This window comes from Pogona vitticeps, chromosome 2 (assembly GCF_051106095.1).
Source record: "Pogona vitticeps strain Pit_001003342236 chromosome 2, PviZW2.1, whole genome shotgun sequence".
NCBI classification, from domain to species: domain Eukaryota; kingdom Metazoa; phylum Chordata; class Lepidosauria; order Squamata; family Agamidae; genus Pogona; species Pogona vitticeps.
Window position 1 is genome coordinate 194,961,360 of NC_135784.1, and position 25,576 is coordinate 194,986,935.

Genomic DNA, 25,576 nt, shown 5'->3' on the forward strand with positions numbered 1-25,576 from the left:
TTACAAACAAAGAAGGAAGCACTTTTACTGCAGCATTCCCTCAGAGGTAGCAAAGGTTTTTAGGACCAGCATTTGCGAACTCCACTGAATCTTGGCTCTATTCAACCTTTATAAACGTTTCCCTGTGTTTTAGCAAATATATTGGCAAAGCTGAAACTGTTGGTCCAATGCTGTACCTCTCCCCCCATCCCTTACAACTTTTGTGTTGTAAAGACAGTAAGAACAAATCTAATGCCATTCAAAAATAATCCAGTTTGAACTTTTCCCAGTAACAGCCTGATACAAAATGCAGGTTGCACTATCCATATCACCTGAACAATGCATTTGATAAGAAAGGCATCAAGTTTTGTCTATGTGTGAATGTTTACAGAAGCAGGTAACTATATAAAAAAAATCTGAAAATTCAAGAGATACACAAATGAATGCTGACATGCTACCTACAGTCAGTATTCTTTAGCGCATATCTGAAAAATGGAATTTGGATGTTCACAACTTTAAAGCTTGAATGGTTAGCGGAACATTGACTTCGCCAGATTCTGAAGCCACTTTTTACACATGTCATGAGAAAGGACACTCTGTTGCACAGTCATTACTTAGGCACACCACTACTTAGGCACTTTCCTAAAACAGTGTCATTAATCCCAGGGAAATATTGTTTCTGGTGATTCCCAAGAGCACACTTTCGGGGTGAACCGCCTCCCCAACCTGCTTCATAAATTATTCTTGCACAGCAACACCGATCGTGTTCTGTCAGGATCTTCCCTCAGCACCAGATCTGAAATGATTCTATACTTTAAAAACCTGGCCTGAATAAGAGCTCAGTGTCACCTCCTTCCCCTTCTAATAAAGCTTTGTGCACAAGTATCTCTCTCTCTCAGTCAAATGTTTTATTTCACTTCCTGTGGTCTGAATATCCAGTTGGAAACTCCCCCGCCCCAAAAGGCCCCTCTGTTCCCTGGTCAGGCACACCTCCATGGGCATTACCTGACAAGCAGGACGTTGCCATCTTGGTTTCCTCATCAGGAAACTAGGTATAAACCTAACAGCCATGCCTGGCTCAAAATGGTGTCTGAATCTGAATAAGCAAACAAAATGCCCGCCGGCCCCATTCACTAATTAAAATGGGACCCAAATCACCACAAAGTTAACAGGTGCGAGCACCACTCAAATGAGCTGGAGAACTGCCCAGTGGGTTCTGTTGTGTCCTCACAGGTCTGGCTGCCTCCCATTTTGCCCCTCGGAGCTATATCCAAATTTCATTTCCTGAGACAACATCCATGCCATCTTCTTTCTCCAAATGGCTTCCTCTGCCAGAATTGCCTGAAAGAAAATGGTGGCACTCGGTGCTCTTCTCAGAAGTAAATTCCACTTGTTGGACAGGAGCTTCCAAGGGATTCCTTTTGGGGAGCTGGCAATACAGTCTTTGTTCAGCTGTAGTCCAATTTTACCAACTTCAGAAAGTTTTGAGACCTTATCGGTCCAAAGTACAATCCGCTGACACATCTCCAGTGGGCCTGAACCCATCCATTGTTGCAGTAGTGGCGGCAGGTGCGTTTCCAACTCCACAGCTATCTTTCCAGCTCTACCCTGTGTACTAAATCCCTACCCAGTCCCAATGTACAATTCCACCCATGTCTAAATGCCACATGGTTTGCAGTGTTCCAAGTTTATATATATATATGTATATATATTTTTTTAAAAATGAAGCAACAAATGAACAAAAACCTCCTCTGAATTATCAAAGGTTCATCTCTGTGAAGTGGAATGCAAAATCCTGTGCAACCTCCATAGATGCTGGAAATTTACTGCTCTTCATTTCCCTTTTTTCCAACAAAAGATCCAAAGGGAAATCTCCACGGCCTTTGGCAGCCAGGGAATGGTGAGGGGGAATGGTGTGTGCTCTTTGTGTCAGACCTCAACTGGTTCAAGTTGATTGAGATGAACCCGCATGAGCTGGATGCTGTTGAGGATCTTCTTCTGATGGCCAACCAGGCTGATACCAATGCGCTGGATGTCTCTGCAAAGGACAAAGCAAAGTGGAGCTTAGATAGGGATCCTATGCTCTGCACTCATCAATATTCTTACCTGGTGCTTTTGCTACCTGATCCCCTTACAAGCATATGAGAACCAGGGCAGCAAGGGGGAAAGTAAAAAATGATAAGAGGGGGAAAAAAAGGACAGAAAAAAATGCAGCAGTCACTTGTTGACTTGTGTGGGGTAGCACCCTCCAGTTATGATTGCCACAGGTCTTGTACTTCAAGGGCACTGCACCACACTGTTTAAAGTTTGCCCTCTTATTATCATTTCATATACAGTATCTTTTCATGGGCAGCTAAGCAATTTACACTAAGTGAGACTACATAATATAAAACGCAAAGAGGTGTGTGGGGGAGAATTGTGAAAATGTAGTTAAAACTGCGATTAAAAGACCTGAAATAACCAGAAACAATCCATTTGCAACAGCAACAACAAACACATCGGTGCAGTGCTACAAGGAAGCAAAAAGTGCCTAGGTACAAATGAAATTATACTCTCATCAGTACCAGGCGGCCAAAGGACAGAGATGCTTTGGGAAGTTTAGTCATCGGACTTTTTAGTTAGATTTTGGGAGTTCCAAATTACCCTGCTCTTATTCTCACAGGAGGAAGAACTGATTATGAGCTCTATAGCTTTGTGATTTGGGTTTTTTTTAAATTAGTTTATTAAACCTGATGCATCTTTTAGTGGTTTGACTCCACTAGCATCCTCCTCTCTCTCAATATTTACTATAGTGCTCATACTACTGTACAGTATATCACATGACAATATTGCAAAAGCAAAATCTTAATAGCTACAATAAAGCACTACTACAATTTATGATACTGTTTGTACCGTTTTATCAAGATTATTTTTATGTGGTGTTTTACCAGTGAACAAGAGTTTGTTTGCAGAGATGTGTGGCTGCATCAACCTACCTACCTACCTACCTACCTACCTACCTACCTACCTACCTACCTACCTACCTACCTACCTACCTACCTACCTACCTACCTACCTACCTACCTACCTACCTACCTACCTACCTACCTTCCTTCCTTCCTTCCTACCTTCCTACCTTCCTACCTACCTACCTTCCTTCCTTCCTTCCTTCCTTCCTTCCTTCCTTCCTTCCTTCCTTCTTCTTTCTTTCTTTCTTTCTTTCTTTCTTTCTTTCTTTCTTTCTGGCAATGTTCTAGCAATGCACATCATGCAATGTGTCATCAAAGTTATCAACATGAATTTGACCCAACTCTGGGAGGCAGTGGAAGACAGGAAGGCCTGGCATGATCTGGCCCATGGGGTCACAAAGAGCCGGACACAACTTAACGACTAAAGAACAACAAGGAATGCACACAGGTGCAAGATGGGATGGGTGGAGAGGGTCGGAAAAGCATGAAAACTACAGAAAACTGCCTCTTACCTTTTGTATCCCATACCCTATCCCAAGTTATTTAAAAAGAAAAGAAAAGAAAACTGCATCTGCTCAAAGATGAAATGAATTTCAGAAGTCCTCTTGGCTAAACTGGAATTTAAGGAGAGTGAAACTGTGGGTCCAATAATTTATTGAGCAATACAGGATCTGAGTGGGGCAAGTACGCCTGAGTAAAAAAAATTGGGGAACAGTAGGAAAACCCACAGATGGTTGAGATGGGATTGGCAGAAGAAAGTCCAGCAAGAATAGGAAGGGATGCTATTTACATAATCACTGGAATGATGAATTAAATGAATAGCTGCAGGGTTTTATTCTTGAATCTTATTCTCTGATGCAACAGTTCTCATTAGGCTACAATTATGAAATATAAATACTATTAAGATAATCTGCAAAGAAACCCCAGTTGTGAGGATTGCTTAGGGGCAAAAGAACAGAAAGAACTGCACATATGGAAACCTCTGTTGCCCTTAGTTCTCTGATACGACAGCTACGAGTTCAGCATCGGGGAAAAGGACACAGAGGAAGACCTGTCTCCAACAATCCCAAGGTGTTGCTCCACCACACCCAAACACACAAGGGGGAAAAAAACCCAACTGTAATGGTGACAGAACTGATTTTCCTCTAGGGATACTTTCATTTGAGTTTTTTTCCCCCACAGAATGTTCACAATGACTGTGAGAATAAAAAATCCCAGCAAGTAGGCAAAACTCACTAATTTCCCCGTGCCTGTTTCCAGAGCTTAGAAAAGTTACTCTTTTTTTTTTCCACAACAACACCGAGAAACTTCTCAGCCAGCATGTGGCCCTCAGAGCTCGAAAGTCGGCTTTCTCCCTGTGTAGGTAATTCTCAGCCGAAAATGACCTCACCTGTTATTTCACATTTCCTTTAGTGTCTCAAAAAAGGCACTTCTGATGAGATCCCTGGTAGTATACAACTTTTATTTAACTATAAGCAATTAACCAGTTAATTAAAAAAAACAAAAACCCTGAGCAAACTAGCATGGCAGGTCAAAGGGTGCTTTTGATCCATGATGAAAAACAGCGTGAGGCCAAAATAATTTTACCGTGTAATAATTATCTAGAAAAGACGTGGCTCAGGTCATCGTTAAGTCATGCAGGCTGAAGAACCTCATTATTCTTTAGTCAGAGCCAAAGCTGTAACTAGTTATTTTGACACCAGGTGCCAGCGGTATAAAACATGCCTTCACCTCAGAAAAGGGCTGTGAAAAGGCCCAACGCTGAGGCGCCAAAGGAGAAAGTGATGCTGTGGCCAAAAGAGGAAGATTCAAGAAAGAGACGCGAGGGAGAAGGCAATGTGGTGGTGGTGGTCTAGTGGTGGTCGGTAGGCAACCAAAGCTGGACTCTCCCCCAGGAGAAGCCATGGACAGAGCAAGATGGCAGCCACAGATCTCAGGGCCCTTCCCTGAGGCCTGTTCTCCAGCTCTGCTGGACTGTCACTCTGTGGAAGATAGCTCTGAAGAGTAGAAATTGGGGTACTGACAGAGGTGCACCCTCTGCCCCCAAATAAGAGGAGGAGGAGGAGGAGGCAGCTCCTAACATGCCCAGCCAGAGACTACCTTTCTGGAAGCTGGCAACTTCTTTTTCTGAGGGGAAAATATAGACTGCTTTTGCCTACTCTAGAAGTAGTGTCAGTAGCGAGAGAGCGGTGAGGAAGAGGGTCAAGGGAAGGAGGCACTCCAGTGGAGAAAAGGGCTTATTTATTTCACCTTAGGTCAGCAGCCTCTGTGCCACCCATCACTGCTTGGGAGCCAAAGCTGTTTCATTGCGTTCACCATCTACACAATCCCAGATCAAGGATATCATTTTTCCCTCACTCTCACCTCCTGTGTACTCCTTATATACCATCTCATCCCCTTTTTCCTTTTAGCAATCTGCAATTATGTTTTAATTTTATGGTGCACAACACTTTGCAGAGGAACAGAGCATTTACCTCTTGAGATGGCAATCAATATTGCCTGGTGCCCAATCCGAGATCCATATTTTACTTAGAAGTAAATCTCACAGAGCGATGGAGCATGTTTTCGTTCATCTACTCCCCCCGTGTGTGTGTGTGTGTGTGTGTGAGAGAGAGAGAGAGAGAGAGAGAATGAATAATTGTGTGAGAGAAATAGATGGTGTCTGGGACTTCCTCATGGGTACTGTGGAAGCTACAGCTGTTCCTCCATGGGATCTAGAGAGTGGCGAGTGCCTCTGAAGCCATGGGAAGAGGTGGGTCTGAAGAAAGAGGCAAAATTGGCAAGAAGGATGTGGAGGTGTCCTGCAAATCAGAGGAGAATGGCTGGGATTTCCCTAGATGTGCAAAACCATCCTTCTCATCTGCTTCTATGAGATGGGCAAAATGCACTGGAAAAACTGCCTGGGCTTATAGGAGGGAAGGGAAAGGGAAGGCAGGAAAAGAAGGGGCATGTCTGGATGGACATGTCTGTACTGAATCCAAGGATCCTGGGATTTCCCCAGATGTGCAGCATCACTCTCACCATCACAAATCCAGCCAAGGATCTGAAAAGCATAAAATACTTGAATCTGCTGGAGATTTCTGGACAGCAAGGGAGGAGAGTGGGATGGATGCTGTAGACGCCCAGGCGAAGGTGAAGAGACAGGGAGTAGAGGGAGGGCGAATAAAGGAGGGAAGGCTCTTTGCTCTGCTTTTTCTGTCCATGCATGACCACTAGGCTGCAACCTTTAGGCAAAGTACTGGAAAGAGGGAGAGGCAGGAGCTACATCTCTATGTGAGTTACTTCCCAGTAAAATGTGGAGCTCGGACTGGACGCTGTGCAACACTGTCAGCCATTGCAAAGGTGTGGGCGGGGGGAGTACTGAGAGTCAGGCAGTCACACCTCTTTAGTAAAGTGCTGCAGCACACACACAATCAATCAATCAGAAGTGATGGAGCAAATCCAAAGAGAAACGGGAATGGCAACTTTTACTGTGCATTCCTTGTTCCACGCAATTAAGATGTGGTGGGGGGGTGGGGGAAAGGGGATTCTGGGTCCAAATTCCCAGCATCGCTTCTACTTAGCTTTTACCTCAAAGACTTAGGATCTGGACTAGAATCTGGAACAATTAGCACAAAGCAGCCACAGCACCCTACAAATGTGGCTGGCCCCCTATTACTTAGCTACCAGTGCTTCTCTCTTTTCTATATGCACATGCTGGACACCCATATCAACGGATTAAATATCAGTCAAGGTAAATGAAGTCATTACCAAAATGTAATATTTATGCTGTTATCTACTATTATTTTCCTTCACAACTACCAGACCCAACTTTTTGAGAAGAAGGCTCAAAGGAAAAGTTGCTATTTTCTACATGTTGTTCATCTGTTGTTTCCTTTGATCATGTTGCTGTTTGCAAAACTTCACTTCAAAAGAAGTGAATACCAAATAGGGGTGATCAATCATTACAAGGTGTGAAACGCAGCCAAACACCACTGTCTCTCAGTGAACATTTTGATATGTCGTCTCTGTATTTTACTCATATGTCTGAAGAAGTGGGCAATGTTCCACAAAAGCTTATATTAAAATATAGCAGTTAGTCTTTAAAGTACCACATCTTTTTTTTTTTTTGCTGTTGCTTTGTTTTGTGTTTCTTGCTGAAATGCTTGCATAGACTAACACAGACACAACGGCAAAAACTGAACTGCACATGAGTCTCTTTTCATCCCAAACCTTTGCCGCCTTTGACCTTCTTTGAATGTTATGTTTCCTAGATATGTTCCCCGAAAATATGTACAGTGTGATGAAGGCGAACTTTGTGAATATGGGTGTCATATGGAACCCATGGCTTCTTGAGCTTTCCAATCAGGTGTTCCAACTCCTTTGGAAAGCCAGGTTTGCTGCAGCAGAATGTGAGGTATAGGTTCTTACTCTAGAGTCATGCGCGAGATGACATCAAACGTGGTTAGGCCGGCTTGGTCAAAATTCTCCTTGTAGCGACCCATTTTAATGGCATCCAGCCACTCATGGGCACTGGTGAGTGAAGGGAAATCCGGGGGTGAGTTGCTCAGCAGATGCTGGGACGGTCTGTGAAAGAAACAAATAAATAAAAACTACTACCTAAAAGGAGCACTAGGAAAAGGAGAAGAGTTGTATGATTAATGGCAACTACCGAGAATGCTGGGGCAAGAGAAGTGGAAGATATAAAGGAAATTATAGGCAGTAATATGGCGGTTCTCCAGGGCACGTCTACCCAAAGTGTCCTTGAACGCTTGAAGTGATTTCTTGCTACACAGCTGCAAGAGCCCTGCTGGTGCCCATTCAGTTTCCCATGCTCCACATTTTTCCCCCTTCCTGACAAGACTGGGCTGTAAATAAAGCCCTCTTTCTGATCTCTACACCACCAAGGGCTTTCTCTTCCTCTCCCCAGGGTTGTGATGCCCATGGGAAACTCTCTCCATATTAACAGGATGCGTTTCCTTCTTCAGTCCTGGGGCCATCTAATCCTGGCTGAGTCTCCCCTCCAGGGACCTCCTCTTTGCTGACACCAAGCAGCTGCTTCTCTGAGGCTGGGAAAGGAAGACAGGGACACGGGAGTTTCCAAACCCATCCTTCTCGGCTTCCACTGAGAAGGCTGTTCCCTCACCCTCACCCCAAGAAGACCGCCTGACCCTGAGAGACAGGCCCTCCTTTGCCATTTCAGGCCCACTCTTCAGGCTCTGGGGGCTGGTCTCAGAGCCATACCTCCCTCAGTCCATATACATCCCTCTTTGCTACTGGAATGTTATCGTCTGTGTGCTACTGGAATGTTAAACAAGAGGAAAATCTGAAATATCACCATAGTAATGAGCAATGAGGCACAATCGCAACGGCAAAGCTAGGGTCACATGGTGCCTAACAGTGTGTGGGCTATGAGTCAGAAGGCCCCAGTGCAATCTCAACTCAGTTATGAATTCAGGAGACAGTTTTAGAAGAATTCTGACAGGTTTAGTATAAGGACCCCTACATTGCAGAAGGCATACTCAAAAAAGTGCTACACCTGTGTAAAATATTTCAGTTGCTGTCACTGTTTTTGCTTTTTCTCCACGCGAACATGAAGATAAGCTTGTACTCCTGGAATCTCTCCTCTTGGCATGGAATTATGAATGCTTGTGACTGTATCTCCCATCTAACCCCGATGGCCTAAATCCATATATTACTCCCAAGCAGAGAAGACACATTGAGTCACGACCTGAATGGCAATTCAACAAGCCTGGTTTAAAGGGGACCAGCAACTGGATTTAGACCAACACGGTTAGACTGGACGAAGTCTTTGAAAACCAAACTCTGTGCAGCGTGCTTCTATGCGCTGATGATCCATGCAAGATATATCTTCCAAATTCTTTGATGAACTATGGGTTTGTCAAGACGAGGAACCAAACTCTTAAGAAGCATAAACCGTGTTTCCCCAAAAATAAGACAGGGTCTTATTATTAATTTTTGCTCCAAAAAAAACACGCATTGGGCTTATTTTCAGGGGATGTTTTATTTTTATTTTTTCATGTACAACCATCTACATTTATTCAAATACAGTTGTGTCATCTTTTGGCTGCTGCACAAGGGTGGAGGTCGGGGTTTCACTTAACTGGAGTTTATTTTCGGGGTAGGGCTCATATTACGAGCATCCTGAAAAAATGTACTAGGGCTTATTTTCAAGTTAGGTCTTATTTTGGGGGAAACAGGGCATGTATCTCTATCTTCTCCAGGTTCCAACTTTTCTTTCACCCTCCCCCCCGCTTCTGCTTGTGGACCACAACCAAACTCTATCAGCCCATGTGCCTTCTGACAGTGTCATCTCACCTGCTGTTCCCTGTGCCTGTAGCCTTCAGTGCTGACGGCTTGCGGATCATCTTGTCCAGGGCATTGACAATCTGCTCAAATTTGGGTCTCTGGACTCGTTCTTTCTGCCAACAGTCCAGCATCAGTAGGTGTAAGACGGTAGGACAGTCTGGGGGAGGAGGCAAGCGGTAGTCCTGGTCAATAGCATTGATGACCTGCAATGAATGAAGAGGTGTATCAGGCTGTGGCCCAAAACAGAACGTATGAATACAGTATATTCCGCCAGCAACTAAGTGCTTTAAAGCACAGGGAGAGGAAAAGAGGTTTGTTGCATGTGAGAACTTACATCCTGGTTGGACATATCCCAATAGGGCCTCTCTCCATAGGACATGACCTCCCACATCACAATGCCATAGCTCCAGACATCACTTGAAGACGTGAATTTGCGATACTGGATAGCCTCTGGGGCAGTCCAGCGAATGGGGATCTTGCCACCCTAAAAGAGGCCAAAAAAGAGAGGACACAGTTAAGCCTTGTCACCTTAACTTTCTAAGAGGACATGAACAGCTTGATAGGGCTTTCACTGGTCTTAAAAGACCCCTACATTTTCCCCTGTGAATTGTGGGGAAAAAACAACATTGCAAGTGTTTTTTTGTTTTTTCATCATCTCAGGCTAAACCAGGACAGAATAGTCTTTCTCTGATCATCACAGAATAATGGAGTTGGGAGGAGCCAATAAGGCCATCGAGTCCAACCTCCTTCTTAACACAGAAATCCAAGTTAAAGTGCATCAGACAGATGGCTGTTTAACTTTCTTTTGAATCCCTCTAGTGCTCAGTGGTTTAGGTATCTGGCTGTGGAGCCAGAGGTTGGGAGTTCGATTCCCCACTGTGCCTCCTTGAGAGGCTGGACTTGAGGATGAATAGAGTCCCTTCCGGCTCTGCAGTTTTAAGGTGTGATTATTATATATGCCTCAATTATGCCCACCTGGACTACTACAATGCCCTCTATTTAGGACTACCTTTGAAGAACACTCAGAAACATCAGCTGTATCCAGATTGGGGTGGGTTATAAGGAGCACATAGTTCCTCTAACATCTTTATTGGCCCTGGTTAGTTTCCAGGAAGAACTCAAAATGCTGATGATGACCTATGAAGCTTTATACAGCTTAGGTTCACATCTGAAGGGCCTTATCTCCTATATGAGCTGCCCCAGGTTTTAAGATTTTTTGGAAGATGTCCTTCTCTCAGTCCCACTGTCTTCATAGGCATATTTGGTGAGAGCTCCTTTTCAGGAGCTACTTCCAAAATGTGGAATGCCCTCTCATGAAAGGCCATGTTGGCCACTTCCCTGCTGCCCCACTTGTGACAAGTAAAACCTTCCTTTTCAGGCAGGCTTTAACAAATGAATTGGACAGAAAAAAGGTGGAATGCTGTACATTATTGTTTTAGTAGTGGGTTCTAGAAGTGTTTTCACATTGTCTTTAAATTAGCAGTATTTTTAACATCAATGATTTTTAATTTTTTTGTAATCTACTGGCTAAAATCCTGTCGCACAACTCTGCATGTACAATGGTGATGAGGTCATTAGCAGGGGGTGTATCACCACTGATTAAAGGCTTAATCTGGTGATTTCAGAGTATACAAAACTTTGCTGCCTTATGTATGAGTGGTGTGCACCCCAAAATCACCTTTGATCAGTGGCAATTTGTCTTTAATCACTTGTGATTTGCTGTTGTCGATAATGTCACTGCCATTGCACATGCAGAGCTGCACAACAGGATTTCATCCATTTTGTATTTATCTGCATATATTTTAATCCATTCATGAGCAGCCTTGAGGCACTCTATACCAGGAGGAAGGCAGCATAGATGTAAAATGAAACGAAATAAAATAAAACAAAATAAAGTTAGAATGAAATGGGTACCTACTGGCCAGTACCTGGAACAGTACACAAAATACATCTGTCCAGATGTCTGGGTTTTTGTCTAAATAACAAAATTGAGAGCCAATTTAGTTGTCAATCGAGGACATACAGTTGCATAAAATTTCAGGGTAATCAAGGAATATGCTAAATCTTCCAAGAATTTTGACAAACAGTATCAAAATAAAGTGATTTGCAACTGCCTTCCATGGGCAGTATGGCTCTGCTTAGGGAAGGTGTCTCTGCATGGTTTTCAGAGTTTCCAAAATTACACTGCACCTACATTTAAAAAAAGGACCCTCAAGCTTCTCTGTAACATATTTTAGGAGGTAGACAGGCTTTAGCTGAGAGGATGGAGTTAGCTAGCTGGTTTCACTCAGACTGGTTGCATGCAGTGAAATCAGGATCCCACCAGTTAATTTATTCTGCTTAGCCTGAGAATAAACTAACAAAATTGTTCCACTTTTCTCTTCATGCAGACATCTGTGGGCCATTTGGAGTTTATTTTCGTACACCTGGCCTTGGGAGAACACAACGCAATTCCCACAGGAAATGGCACCTTGGCCACTGTAGGGCTATGAGAAAGACTGTTTCCTGAGCAAGAACTCACCAAGGCCCCTGTGTAAGTTGGATTTGAGGCATCATCTTCCAAGAACCTTGACAAGCCAAAATCAGAAACTTTGCAAACCAGGTTGCTGTTGACCAGAATATTGCGGGCAGCCAAATCCCGGTGGACATAATTCATATCTGAGAGGTAGCGCATGCCAGCTGCTATGCCACGCAACATGCCCACGAGCTGCAGCACACTGAACTGCCCTTCTTTTTGCTGTGAATAACACAGAAAAGAGAAATGTCTCTCAGTGAAATACTCTATGTGAAAGAGAAAGAGAAACAGAATGTTTTTAAAAAGGGTTTATTTTATACACAGCACAACACATTTTGGATAGAATATACTTGAATGGCCTTCTTCAGAGGAAAATAGTACAGCGATCTGTTTTCAGGGATTTTAAGAAAGTGCATCCCTAAATTTCATTCTTTTCCCCACTAACATATCAGAAATACTAAGAAGAACCGGATTCAATCCTTCACCTATAACAGTCACATGACAGGAAAAGGAGATCACTATGGTGATTGATTAAAATGATGCTAAATAATGACAGCTTAGTGCAAGAATTACTTCAGGAATTAATTTTTTTTCCTCATGTCAACAAAACAAAGTCAGTTGGACAATGATATGTGAGGCGGCAAAAGCCCAGGGGAGCCATTTGTCCACAAACTGCTTTTCTGAACAAGACAAGTTAGGAAACCAGAATGAAGAGGCTATTTTTCCAGGATTTGTAGTAAAACGATGCTTTGCATGCCGAGCTCACAGGATTGAACGTTTCACTGTCCAAACCCTCTTCCAACAGACATAATGAACAAATTTGGAGAAGGATCCCAGTCAGCCTCATCAGCCTCATCAGGAGGGGGTTAGTTCTCTTTGTGGAGGGCATCTTTTTAGATGGACAAGCACTGAAAAGCACGAAAACTCTCATCTATCGTTCAAAGCACTACAGCATGGGCATAGACGTACTATTTCAAAGAGAAAAAGAAGTGTTAGAAGAAGCCGGTCACAGGGATCACATAACCCCTGCTGTTACAGCAGCTCCACTGGCTGCCAATCTGTTTCCAGGCAGAATTCAAAGTGTTGGTTCTAACCTATAAAGCCCTGAACAGCTTGGGTCCAAGGTACCTGAAGGACTGCATCTCCCTTTATGTGTCTGCTCGAGCGTTAAGATCGTCAGGAGGGCACTTTACCTCAGTTCCACCACCTTCACAGGTGTTTTTGGTGGGGGCACAAGAGAGGTCTTCTCTGTTGCTGCTCCCAGACTTTGGAACTCCTTCCCACAGGGGGCTAGGCTGTTTTCCCATCTTTAAGGTCCTTCCACAAGCAGGCAAGCTTTCCCTGAGTGACTGTCGCCTGAGTTTTTAAAATGGATGGTTGTGCCTTGCTGCTTTGAATGCATTTTTGGTGATGCTTTTTTGGTTACTGTCTTTTTTTACTGTTTGTATATTACTGTTTTTAGCTTTCAGTATTGTCTTTTAATGATGTAAAGTGGAGATTTTTAAAGGAGAAAGTTGGGGTAAAAATATTTTGAATGAATGAATGGATATCAACAACATGGAATCCACAAGAAATTTAAATAGTTGGAGGAGGATATGAAAATGGGACAAAGGACAGAGCTTTGAGGACAATATTGTTTGCAATGGCAAAAAAGTAATGTTTTAGTGATATCATCCAGTCTATAAAATTTATCCTCAAGTAAAAATGGGAACAGGGATCACTTAATATGACACAAAAGGAAATAGCTGGTGAATTTAGGGATATCTTCATAAATTGCACATTTTAGAAAACCTAATGTGGTATTTTTATAAACAGCACAATCAGCAAAATCTGCCTTCTGAACAAAATCTCCCACTGGAAAATACAGCACCAAAGCAAGTGATACAGTCAGTTAGAATTTAAAATTCAGTGAAGCTTCTAGTGTAAATAGGTGGTTTTCATTACTGATTTTATTTACCATTTTAACATTATACTTGCTTAATTATTGTTAAATATTTGTATATTTACTGTTTTTAGCTTTTAAATATTTTTGTTGATGTAAGCTGCCTCTCCTTTTAACGAGAAAGGCAGGATAAAAACCTTGTAGACAGACCGACCAAATTGTATTGATATTAGAACTAAATCTCTATTGATGTTATAAACTGGGATTTATCTACACACCTGATCATCAGCATCTCACAAAAATTGTCCTTAGTGTCAGATCCAGCAAGGGTTCAGACTCAATACATTCTTTCTAGTTTATTTTTTAAACATCAGAGGGTTTAAAGCAGCCCAGTTATGTTTGTCAATAAATAAATAAATTAATCCATCCATCTATTCATGGAAGGAAGGAAGGAAGGTAGTTCAGACTGCATTTCTTCACAGCAGGATAATGCTGTGACAGTTTTCGATAAAGGCCAAAATCCAATCAAATTACCCTTGATCAAAAAGGGATTTCTGGAAGGGATGTGAGTGTGTGATTTCTAGGCTTCTTGTTGCAAGACTAACTGGTGTAATCAACCGTGCAAACAGAGGAATAATCAGCACCCAAAAACAACTGAAAAAAAGCTCACTTTTTTTACTCAATTGCCCTCCCGTAACCTTGCAAGCCAACAGGATTCTGGCTAAGGTATTCACACTCTTGTTCAAATTAAAGCTAGAGCCCTATTCAGTTTTTATGAATGTACACACGTCATACAAATGCAATCAGGTGAGCATGCTGGCCCTGCTCCCTCCAACCATGCTTTCATCTTGTACATGGGATACTCTGAAGAGTGGGAGACTGTTCTACCTATGCAGGCTCTCCACTTGAGCAAAACTCTGTATTTTCATGTTTCATGCTCATGTAAAGAGCCTGCATAGATAAAGCAGCCTTCTCCTCTCCAGACTGCTGTTCTTGCATGAGTAAAACAGAAGGGCTATCATACTCCAGTCACTGTATGCAGAAGATACATGTTTCAGAAGGATGGAATAGGGATAGAGTCTATCCCTGTTCTAGATAGATCCTTGTTCACAGAATCAGCTTTTCACAGAAATGGAATGGAGGTTCCTTTTTTTTTGCTCAAAACAGAGGCATAATCTGCCAAGTATCCAGGCTGGGGATGTGCCTTTAAGGACTTGCATCTTAACATTTTACTGTTTATTTGAATGCTGTAGCGCAGATATAATGGCCTGCTTTAAGTCAGGCTGTGACCCAGTCATGAATCTTGACACATTAGTTGACAACCAGTCCTTAGAGAGTATTGATTTTTGTGTGTGAAAAGCGCATATGACTGAATGTCATTTAAAACTCACAGTGGACGATTCCTTTTCATCTATCTGCCTCTCTAAGTACCTGTGACAATCTGAATTAATCAATTCAATTGAATGAAATGAGGATAATACTAATTTTAAAAGGAATCAATCACGTGGCGTCAATTGAGCATGTTCTGATATGGCAAGGGTTGTCAAAGTGCAACCAGTAGGGTATATGTGGCCCCAGGTGCATTGTTCTGGTCTGCAGGGCCACCCTGGAACTCTCAGGTTCAACACACTAGGCCCACCCTTCAAAACCAATCACATTAGAAGTCAATTATTAATCAATCAATCAATCAATCAATCAATCAATCAATCAATCAATCAATCAATCAATCAATCAATCAATCAATCAATCAATCAATCAATCTATCTATCTATCTATCTATCTATCTATCTATCTATCTATCTATCTATCTCTGGGTCTGGTGCAGCCCACAGTTTGCCATGGGGCTTGAGCCACATTTCCAAGCCCTTTCGCCTTGCCCTTCATGTAGTATGAAACTATAGTCTTAAAGAGGGGTAAATAAAGTGTAGAGAGCCAGAGATATTTCTGTAGCACCTTAGTGCTCTTTGCCCCACTCTTTTTATGGGAGAAAAAGAGGGCAAACTGCCAATCCACAAAGATTACTTAAGTGGAAATTCACCTTTTAATGTGTTAAAGACTGCCCTGATGCTTTTTTTTTCCAAATAGAAGTGGATTGCTAACTACTTCTGATTGTATTTTTATCCTCCTCGCTTGCCTTTTTCATTACTGGAGGGTGATGCACCCGCTGGAGAATACCATAGATAGATAATGGGCCTCTGAACCTATCAGAGGCTTTATCTACATGGTGTCTTTGGAACAGGCTTGAGCAGGCTAAATAGGATTGCTAAGAGGTTCAGTATGCTGTTTGCTGTGCTTATCTCATGTAAATGGCACACAGACCTCAAAAACCCTATTTTGTCCATACCAGCCTGTCAGTTTGCCAATATCGTGATTATGAAGAGAGCCACTTCAGGATATTGACAAATTAAACACTTACTTGGCTCCATGGAGGGGCAGAGGAAATGATTATTTTAAAAAGGGTACAGTATTAGGGCGGTGCATTGCATTAAAAAAAAAAAGACAAGTGGAAAACTTCCTCCTGGATGGGGAAGGAAGCAGGAAATTCAATTTGCCAATATCTTGAAGTGGTTCTCTTTTTAAACCACTTCACAAAATGGCAAATTCAAAGAAGAAGGGTTGCTTTGTTTCATTTCCAGCAACCACACACACTGGAAATTAATCAAAATGAAGGTATCCTACCTGCACTAAAAAAAGTAGAAGCCCCTAACAAGGGCCCGAAAGGTGCAGGTAGGAATGTTCTGGGGCTGGACAAAGGCATAATCTGATCATTTGTTTTAGGAACAAAACAGCTTGTCCCCACAATGGACCAAAGCTAAATGCCAATGTCATCACCCTCTTAGCTGCCTCTTGTGAACTAGTAAAGGTAAAGGTAAAGGTTCCCCTTGACAATTTTTGTCCAGTTGTGTTCGACTCTAGGGGGTGGTGCACATCCCCAGTTTCCAAGCCATAGAGCCAGCGTTTTGTCCGAAGACAATCTTCCGTGGTCACATGGCCAGTGCGACTTAGACACGGAACGCTGTTACCTTCCCACTGAAGTAGTCCCTATTTATCTACTTGCACTTGCATGCTTTCGAACCGTTAGGTTGGCGGGAGCTGGGACAAGCGACGGGAGCTCACTCCGTCACGTGGATTCGATCTTACGACTGCTTGGTCTTCTGACCCTGCAAGCACAGGCTTCTGCGGTTTAGCCCACATCACCACCACGTCCCTCTCTCTTGTTAACTACATTCTGCTAAATTAAATTTTTATATTGTAACTCATTTATACAGAAAAATGAGAAGAGTGCTCTTTAATATTGTAGGACAGGTAAGATATCTAATGTTTATAAAAAATCTAAACTTGCAAGATGCAGCATTTATTATATGTTTATTTAAATCATTTTACCCCACTCTTCATTTTAAGAAAAGACTCCTGAACTAACGTAGTAAGTTCAATACTAAAATTAAAAATTTTACTAGCAGGTATCAGTTCCTGAAATGGAAAATATGTAAGTTTAGTTATTGGGAGACTTGCAGAAGGAATTAGGTTACTGTATGAAATGTCTATTATGAATTAAAAAGACCACCTACTTGGTTTTAATACTACTTTACTCTGAATTTCAGTTGCAGACTTTGAGAAAATAAAGGAAATACTGAATCCTGGACTTTATAAAAGGAAAACATTATTATTAGTTCCTTTATAATAGTGATCTTAAAATATTCCTGCCCTTGTCTTATACAGTATAGAGAACACAGGATCAAAGATAAACAGAACATATGAAGGGGCTGTCAGAAGCCTGAATACACTGTGTTTATCATCCTTCCAGTTCTGTTAGGTAAAATTCTAACTACACAGGGGTTAAGGGAAAATCAGCAATGTAGACAGTTTCTGAAATACGAAAGGATTTACTTGTCAACAACATGTTTGTTTTTTTAAAAATTCTGCTTTTCCATGGAGTCTAATATAAAAGCACATTTCTGTTCTCAAAGGCATCAATATTTGGGAATCAGAAAGTACAAGTGGAACAGCACTTTTTTTGTAGTGTAAGATGAAAGGAAAACACTTCACAACCCTATTCTGAAGGGATCAAACCACCGGTAAAATAAAGAATATATTTTGTGTTCCTGGTAATGATGTGTGCAGAAGTACCTTTTAGAGCAAAGAAACAGATATGAAGACGATCTGGTAACAAGTCATTACAGAGATTGTTCAAAAAAAAATGTTACCAAAGGACTATATGAATACTAGGTCTGATGGGGATTTTTGTTCCTCAGACACTATTGCTGTGTTGCTTACTTTTGGAGGAGATGACTTTTGCCTTCACCCTGATTTTTTGAGTCCTTTTGAGGGTTTTGCGAGACTTAACTCAGCCCAGCCTCAGAGACACAAATGAGGAAAACCAAAATGAAAGTAAGGAAAGATTTAAGTTTTTTTCAGGTTTCCTACCGACCACAGTGTTTTTGCAATGACTAGGAATGCGAGATTGTTTTCTTTAATTCTTTGTAAATTCATGTTGTAATCCGCACTACTGAAAAAGTTACGCTGCTTCTCTTAGACTTTGACTCTGTTTTCCCCACAAAAATCTGGAAACCTTATGCAGCAGTTCTGCTGGCTTCTGAGATTTGACCAGGCACTGCTCATCCTCCTTCAAGGATATTTTTAAAACTGTAAACATTGGAGATTTGTTGCCAAAATTCTATGCAAGCACAGAAAACCCTGTTCAGCAATATTTAAGATCATTATTTTCCACACTAAAAGAAAACACACACACACACACACACACACACACACACACAGAGAGAGAGAGAGAGAGAGAGAGAGAGAATCCTAAGGATTGGAAACCAAAATAGGTTTTCTGTGCTGAATTTGCTAACTATACATCCCAGAATAATGCCATCCTCTCTCCAAAGGAACAGAAGCATCTACTAAAGGTGGGAGAAGGAGCAAGGATAATAAGAAGCAGGAGAAAATTAGATAGTAGAACACAAATGATTATTTTCTAGGCATCAACTTCTGACCTCTAGGCCCTTCGGATGTCTTTTTTTGGGGGGGGGGGGTGTTATAATTCCTATGATCTTTTACTATTTGATATGCTGGATACCCAATGTAGAGGATGTAAGATAAGGTAATGCACTAGGATTCAGGAGACTGGGTTCAGTTGGGTTCAGTTCCTTGGCACTGCCATGGAAACCCCACTGGTGCAGAGGTGGAATGGGTACAACCACTCCTTAAATACCTCCGTTACCTTGAAAACCCTACCAATCAAGATCAATCAGTTCTGACCTGATGGCACAGAACAACAGCACCGAATATGCTAGTGAAGGAACTTGGCAGCCCAAAAACAGATGGAGAGCCACACAGTTGCTTGCCTCTGTTTACTGGAAACCCTTTTTCAAGGATTTTTTTTAACTGTTTGTAGAACAGTCCTTAATGACCTTGATGTTCCTGTCTGCCTTGAAAGGAATGGCTATCCATCCTTATAAATCAGAGTTTTTACAGTTATGGTTACTCTAAATGTTTTGTTGTTGTTGCTGTTGCAGCTAATTATATTTTATTGCTTCAAAGTAGTACCATCCTCCCCGTCCGCCCGCCCCCCCGCCCCCCCCCCGAGTCCCATATGAGATCTTTGTGGCAAAACAGCAGTACTGTACAGTATAAACATATTTAAAGATACTGTACAGGGATGCAGAAAAGAATAGATACAGCAAAGGTCCCAAAGAGAGGCAGTTCTGCAGGGACTCAGGAAAAGTGCAGCAGCAACAAATACCTCCCCCCTCCCCAAAAAAACACCCAAAAGGACATGTCCTCCTTGCCCAGTCCCTGCTACTAACTGGTACAAAATATTTCTGCCTGGTGTTTATGACAGAATCACATTCCTTCATCTTGTTAATGCATTTGTTTCAACCTCACAGATTGAAAGAAAATAAAAGCTACAGTTAGGTAGTTAATAGGTCTGAAAAAATTTCTCCCAATGTTCCCAGGTCAGTTGTTATCTCCCTGGCTGGGATACAGCACGGTTTGCTTCTCTAGTCCAGAGGAATGTTTTTAACATTTACGGGCCACATGCACACAGCCCAGTATCTTGTTCTGGTCCACTATTGGGCTAAGATAATTGCATAAGTGTTCCCTGTTATCTGGCAGGCTCCCTGTTGTATGCCCAGTCACACACTGGTTGTGAGATTAGTTGCACAACCGATTGTGTGCATGGTCATACAACAGAAGGTGTGCTGGAGTTGCAGAAAGCTTATACAATTTCCCTAATTTTCTGAATCAGATGCTAGGCTACAGAATCAAGATGTTTGATTGTAAACAAAACAGTATGTATTACTGATTTCCCAACACTATATATGATGCGATACAGAGAGTCAGCAGTTTCTACGGTTCACATTTCTCTCCATTGTGCATACTGTGGATGAAGAACTGCTGGCTGTGGGGTCAAATATTGCCCTCCTGGGACTCCATTGAGGTCTTTCGGCTTTCCCAAATGGCCATAAGCATTTTCTCAAAATAGAGCAGGGATATAAATCTTACAGCTTCCCACTCTAAAAAAGAATCCAAGAAACAACCCCTCCCCCCATCTTTTTCCACTCACAACGAGATTTCTCTGTGAAGTTTGATTCCTTTGAAAAATCACATAGGAAATCTCATGGGACTTCTCAAAGGTGACATGCTTTTTTTTCCTCTGAAGACACACTAACTGCAGATTACAATCCCTGTATCAAAAAGGCATCTTTCCTTTTGGTGGACTACTAAGCTGCACATAATTTATTCAACAACCCAAACCTCCACCACGTATGCCCCAGGAAAGAGGAGATGGAGGTGTTGCATATTCATAGTAAGGGGAGAAATTTTGCTAGTAAAGGCAGAAGCCCCAGCCAAGAACAAGAAATTTTTCTAGTATAGTGGTGCCTCGCATTACAACGTTAGTTCATTCCAGCAAAATCACTGTAGAAAGAAAACATCGTAATGCAAAAAGAAAAACCCATTGAAATGCATTAAAACCTGTTTAATGTGTTCCAAAGGGCTGTAAACTCACCGTCCAGTGAAGATCCTCCATAGGATGGCCATTTTTGCTGCCTGTGCAGCGAGGAATCCATCCCAGAAAACAGCGGGGGGGGCATTTTGTTTACCCGATGGCCATTTGGAAATCGCCAATCAGCTGTTGGAAAGTTGTCGTTTTGCGAAGAATTGGTTCTCGAAGCAGGGAACCAATCATCGCAAAGCGAAATTCCCCCATAGGAAACATCGTTTTGCGATCACAAAAAGTTCATCGTAATGCGGTTTTGTCGTTAAACGGGGCAATCGTAAAGCGAGGCACCACTGTACTCTCCACATTCCAAGTTAAGAGCTTTAAAGCAAAATATAAGTGGGCTTTTTTGTACACTCCTTGTCCTTGGCCCCTGACTATCACTGGAAGGCACCTTGACATCTTCTCTGAACTTGAATTCTGCTCTTAGATGGAAAGAATCCCACCCACCCATGCTGAGCTGTCCTCTAATGGTCATATGAGGGTGTTCTCTTTCTCAGATCTTCAGAGACTTGACCACGAGGTAGAAAATACAGAAGGGATGGAAAGGGGCAAGGAAAATGACAGAAAAGTCTGTGGGAGAGAACCGAGTTGGGAAGATGGTAAAAGAAGGCAAGGTTTTCTGTACCCGGAGGAAGGAATCTAGAGAGCCGTTCTCCATGAACTCCGTGACAATCATGACAGGGCGGCTCTTGGTGACCACCCCTTCCAGGCGGATGACGTTTGGGTGCTCAAACTGTCCCATGATGCTGGCCTCACTGAGGAACTCCCGACGCTGCTCCTCTGTGTAGCCTGCCTTCAAGGTCTTAATAGCCACGGTGTATTCTCGTTTCCCTGGAGGCTTCAGGCGCCCAAAGCACACCTCTCCAAACTCTCCTGCCAGGGTAAGAGGTGGAGAAGACACTACATCAGACAAAGGAGCAGCTGCAGCTTGATCCAACTTAAACCAAGGCACTCTGTCAGAAACTGGATAAGGGAACAGCTGCCTTCTGGACTTCTTTTGAGACCCAAGGCTCTGCCAACTACATTGCTGGCACAAAGGTGACTTATAAAGAGACTATATTTATTTGTAGCTTGAGAAGCTCAGGACAGAGTACATGATTCCTGCCTGTGTTATTTCCCTTTTGTGAGGTAGAAGGCAAGTGGCTTGCCAAAGCAGCCTCTCAGCAAAATGTGGAAGAGGCAATTTTATTCTGAGTCTCCCTCCTCGCAGCCAGACTCTCAAACCACTGCACCACATGGCCGAATCTCTGTGTCTGTGAAGATTCTCAGCCATCCAGGTGAGCTTATTTGGAGAGACTCCTCATGAGAAAGCTCTTCCTCAGGAGTGAGCGTCCTCTGGAGGTTTTTCTTCCCAGGGAGACCCAGACCAAATCCTGCAGCTGAGTTTTTCCCCTTGCTGCTCAAATATTGGTGTGCAGGGGGAGGGTCTGCAGCAGGTTGGCTATAAGAAGCTCTCAGTTGGGATTGCAAGCCATCGGAGACCAGGTGTCCATTAGTTCCCACTCTTGGAAGTACACCTAGCCCACCCTGAAGGGCACCTACCTCTGCCCCAAAATACTACTGGACCCTTCCTCAGAAGTGTACTTTCTCCCATCTCTGAAGTTGCATGGCTCCTGGATTGACTGAACGACACTGTGTGTGTACTATGGTAAGGATTGACCTAGCTTTGACAATGCTGCTCTGATTGTCTGCACTAGAGATGGGCACTTACATAACTTTGACACTTTGGTGCTATTAGGTGGATTGGGCACACGGGTGTTGTGCGGGTGCCCCAGTTTTCCGACCCCCTCCTGTGGGCACTCTGTCAGAAGCAGTGCTGTGGGCTTCTCTGTCCCACCTCCTCCTCTGAGTGGCTGCCTGCAAGAGAAGGCAGGGGGTGGAATATGGGGCACCTGTGCAACACCTGTGGACCTGATCCATGCTGAAGCAAGGTAAGTGCCCATCTCTAGTCTGTACTGGTTGTTCTACCCCTTCCTGCCTTGGGGTTTCTCTGGCTGGGACACCTGATTTGTGCTACATAGCACAGGGCGCCATGCTCCTCAAGAATATAGCCTGGTGCCTGCATGCAGAAGTATTTTTATACTTGCATGTATGTCCTCCTTCATTATATCGCCAATCATCTGTCCTTTCATTTCAGCTGGACCTGGCCACAGGAAGCAAACTGCAATACTAGTCCAAGGTAGGTAAATACTTGGGATCCATCATGGGAGAATTAATGATGCTTGCAATTCTTGAGCAAGCCAGACACACTGCAAAACGCCAACATGGTAGGAAAAACACAAATGGTAAAAGGGTCCCTTTGTTACCTGATCCAATGACCTCCTCAATCTTGACAAAAGACACATCGATTTCCTTGGCAAATTCCCGGATAGCTTCATTGGGGTCTTCATAGGTGGAAGGGTCAATGTAATATTTGACCCCAAGACCTGTGCGGAGAAAGAGAGATTTCAGAGTCAGTCATATAGCCGGCCATCAGGGGAGGACAGACAATTAAAGAGACTGCAGCCACTCCATCACTTACCTCGTGTGCTGATGTATTGTTGCAGGCGGTCTGTGTAGGGCGTCTCTCGCCTCTTACTGTTGAGGGAGGCAAAAGAAAATGGAAAGTGAAACAAAATACATAGCTTCCCTATAGCAACTGCCTCTTAAAGGCTGGTACAAAACGGTGGGAAGATGCATACCAGGGCATACCAAGGCAAGGTACAACACCAAGAGAGTGCAAGGCAGCTTCTTTGGTGGTGGTGGGGGAGGCACACACACAATTTGTGTACAGAAAGTGTTGTGGAGTGGGTTCGCACGAGCTGGCCACTAAAATCCAGGTATGAACATGTGTTGCCCATAGAGCATTGGAGGATCCTTACCTGTTCTAGACTAGAGAATGCAGATTACAGTTTTGGGACTAAAACATTGGGGGGAAACTTGTGACCCTCCCTCTAGCTAGAATGAACGGCAGAACTCCTTAACCTTACCCATCAGAGCCAAGCGTGACTGTTTCAGTCCAACAACCTCTGGAGGGCCAGATGTTCCCCATCCATGGAGCAGGGGGGGGGAAGTGACAGATTTGGCATAATCCCCCTTCATTTCTAGCAGTGACTATATGACTCTTCTCAAAGCACACCCTGTTTTGCTTTATTTCAATATTCTGTTCAACTTTCAAGGTTCTGTTAGGATTGATCTACCACACGAACAGGCTGGTTGCAGCATTACCCTGAAATGCGAGAATCCCTTGGCCCAAGATCCTTTTTACCTTTCTTGCTGCTGCATGATCCAGTTACATGCAGCTTAACTCCTGGGGGAAAAGAATGGTTTCCCTTGCACAGGTATCTACCCACCAGACCAGAGAGAGTTTTCTGTCTTTAGGTTTCCCTTACATGACGTCTACAGACAGAAGAGACAGTGAACTCTTTCTTCCTAGTGGAGGTGTAAGGCACGACAAGATCTCCAGAGACCTAGGTCTATATATTAAATTATGTCTGGGCTCTTTCACAAGAGGGGTTCATACATGTTGATCAACCAAGACCTTTAGTGAAGTAGGAGCAAAAAACTCACCTCTTGAAGACAATGGCAAGGATGGCAATGGCAGCAATCACCAAAAAGGCCAAACCACCAAGCGCTGAACCTACAATAAGTGGCAATCGGTCCTGTACCATCTCAGAGCGCTCACCTGTTCAAAAGGGACAGTGTCAATAAGCCTCATCTTGACATCTTCTCTGTCATCATGAACCCTCCCAGTAACACATGCACACACGCACGCACACACCCTCGTATTTTTCCGTGTATAAAACGATACTTTTTCCTAAAATAATTAAGGGGAAAATTGAGGGTCGTTTTATACACGGAAGGAAGCAGAGGCAAAGGAGCACTCGTGTGCATCCGGGCGCCTCTTGCTGCCACCGCTGCCCAATTTCCTCCTCCAGTGTGACTGCCGGGGCTTCACCTCCAGCTCACGTCGCCGCCTTGTCCCCTCCAGTGGTGGAGGCGGCAGCAGGAGGCAGAGGCAAAGGAGCACTCGCACGCGCCCAGATGCCTCTTGCTGCTGTCCATTGGCTGCTGCCACCACATTGCTTCCTCCAGCGCTCCCTTCAGGCAGGGGAAAAGGCAGCAATGACGTGAACTAGAAGTGAGCCCCAGCAGTCGCAATGGAGGAGGTGATCGGATAGTGGCGGCAGCATCAGCAGGAGATGGAGGTGGAAGAGCAGTTTCCCATTAACTGTTTCTCTGCCTCTGGCAAGGGTCAAAATTAAGGGGTCATCTTATACATTGGGGGGCGTCATATACATGGAAAAATACGGTATATATGGACACACCCTCCCAACCTGTTGTCAAGAGCATTGGGGGTGGAGAAACCTGTAACTTTGAGAACATCTGGTGCTCTAAGGCTGAAGTTTCCTTCATTTGTTGTGTCCATGGGCTCTTGGACAACTCTTGCCTCCAAAGAAAAGCCCATTGGCTTCTCCATACCTGGTAGAACCACATCATCTTCCAAGTCTTGCTTAGACTGCCCAGGGAACAAGCAATTGTGACTCTGCCTACAAAGTCCCAAGCTTTATGTAGTCTGACACTACCACACGTAGAGTCCCTCAGTCTTGGAGTCATAGACTCACTCATGCACACCACTTCACTCCTGTTTTGATCACCCACTCCCTATCACCTTGACACAGGCATCCTAATACCTGCTTGTTTGCTTGCTTACTCCTCTACTGCCTATTTCAGTCCCTTTGCAACTGCCATGCTGGGAGGTCAGTATCTTCAGCCATCCTTTAGTGTCAGCTGATAATATCTGGGGATTTGAGAAGATCCACCCTCCCACCAAACACTATCTACCACAGCATTTTCAGTTCAGATTCATGCAGGATGGATTATGTCCACACTGAAATGAGGTTACACTCTGACTATACACAACCATGAAAAAAGAGATTGAGAGAGAGAGAGAG

The 25,576-nt window shown here is 43.3% G+C and overlaps 1 protein-coding gene across 5 annotated transcripts in view; it reads right to left on the reverse strand.

The window, feature by feature from the left end:
- Positions 1-25,576, reverse strand: part of LOC110088903 (ephrin type-B receptor 5) — a 160,309-nt gene continuing 134,733 nt past the window's right edge. For 3 of the 5 annotated variants that reach the window (XM_072991836.2, XM_020811529.3, XM_072991837.2), the window contains 10 exons: positions 24,192-24,306; positions 23,164-23,219; positions 22,949-23,068; positions 21,268-21,515; positions 11,758-11,973; positions 11,155-11,211; positions 9,571-9,720; positions 9,246-9,439; positions 7,338-7,493; positions 1-2,017 (listed from right to left, as the gene is read on the reverse strand). In XM_072991836.2, the coding sequence (XP_072847937.1) occupies positions 1,909-2,017; positions 7,338-7,493; positions 9,246-9,439; positions 9,571-9,720; positions 11,155-11,211; positions 11,758-11,973; positions 21,268-21,515; positions 22,949-23,068; positions 23,164-23,219; positions 24,192-24,306 (1,421 nt within the window). In that variant the 3' untranslated portion in view covers positions 1-1,908. The remainder of the gene's footprint in view (positions 2,018-7,337; positions 7,494-9,245; positions 9,440-9,570; positions 9,721-11,154; positions 11,212-11,757; positions 11,974-21,267; positions 21,516-22,948; positions 23,069-23,163; positions 23,220-24,191; positions 24,307-25,576) is intronic. The other 2 variants (XM_078384776.1, XM_072991838.2) reach the window with 1 other exon arrangement.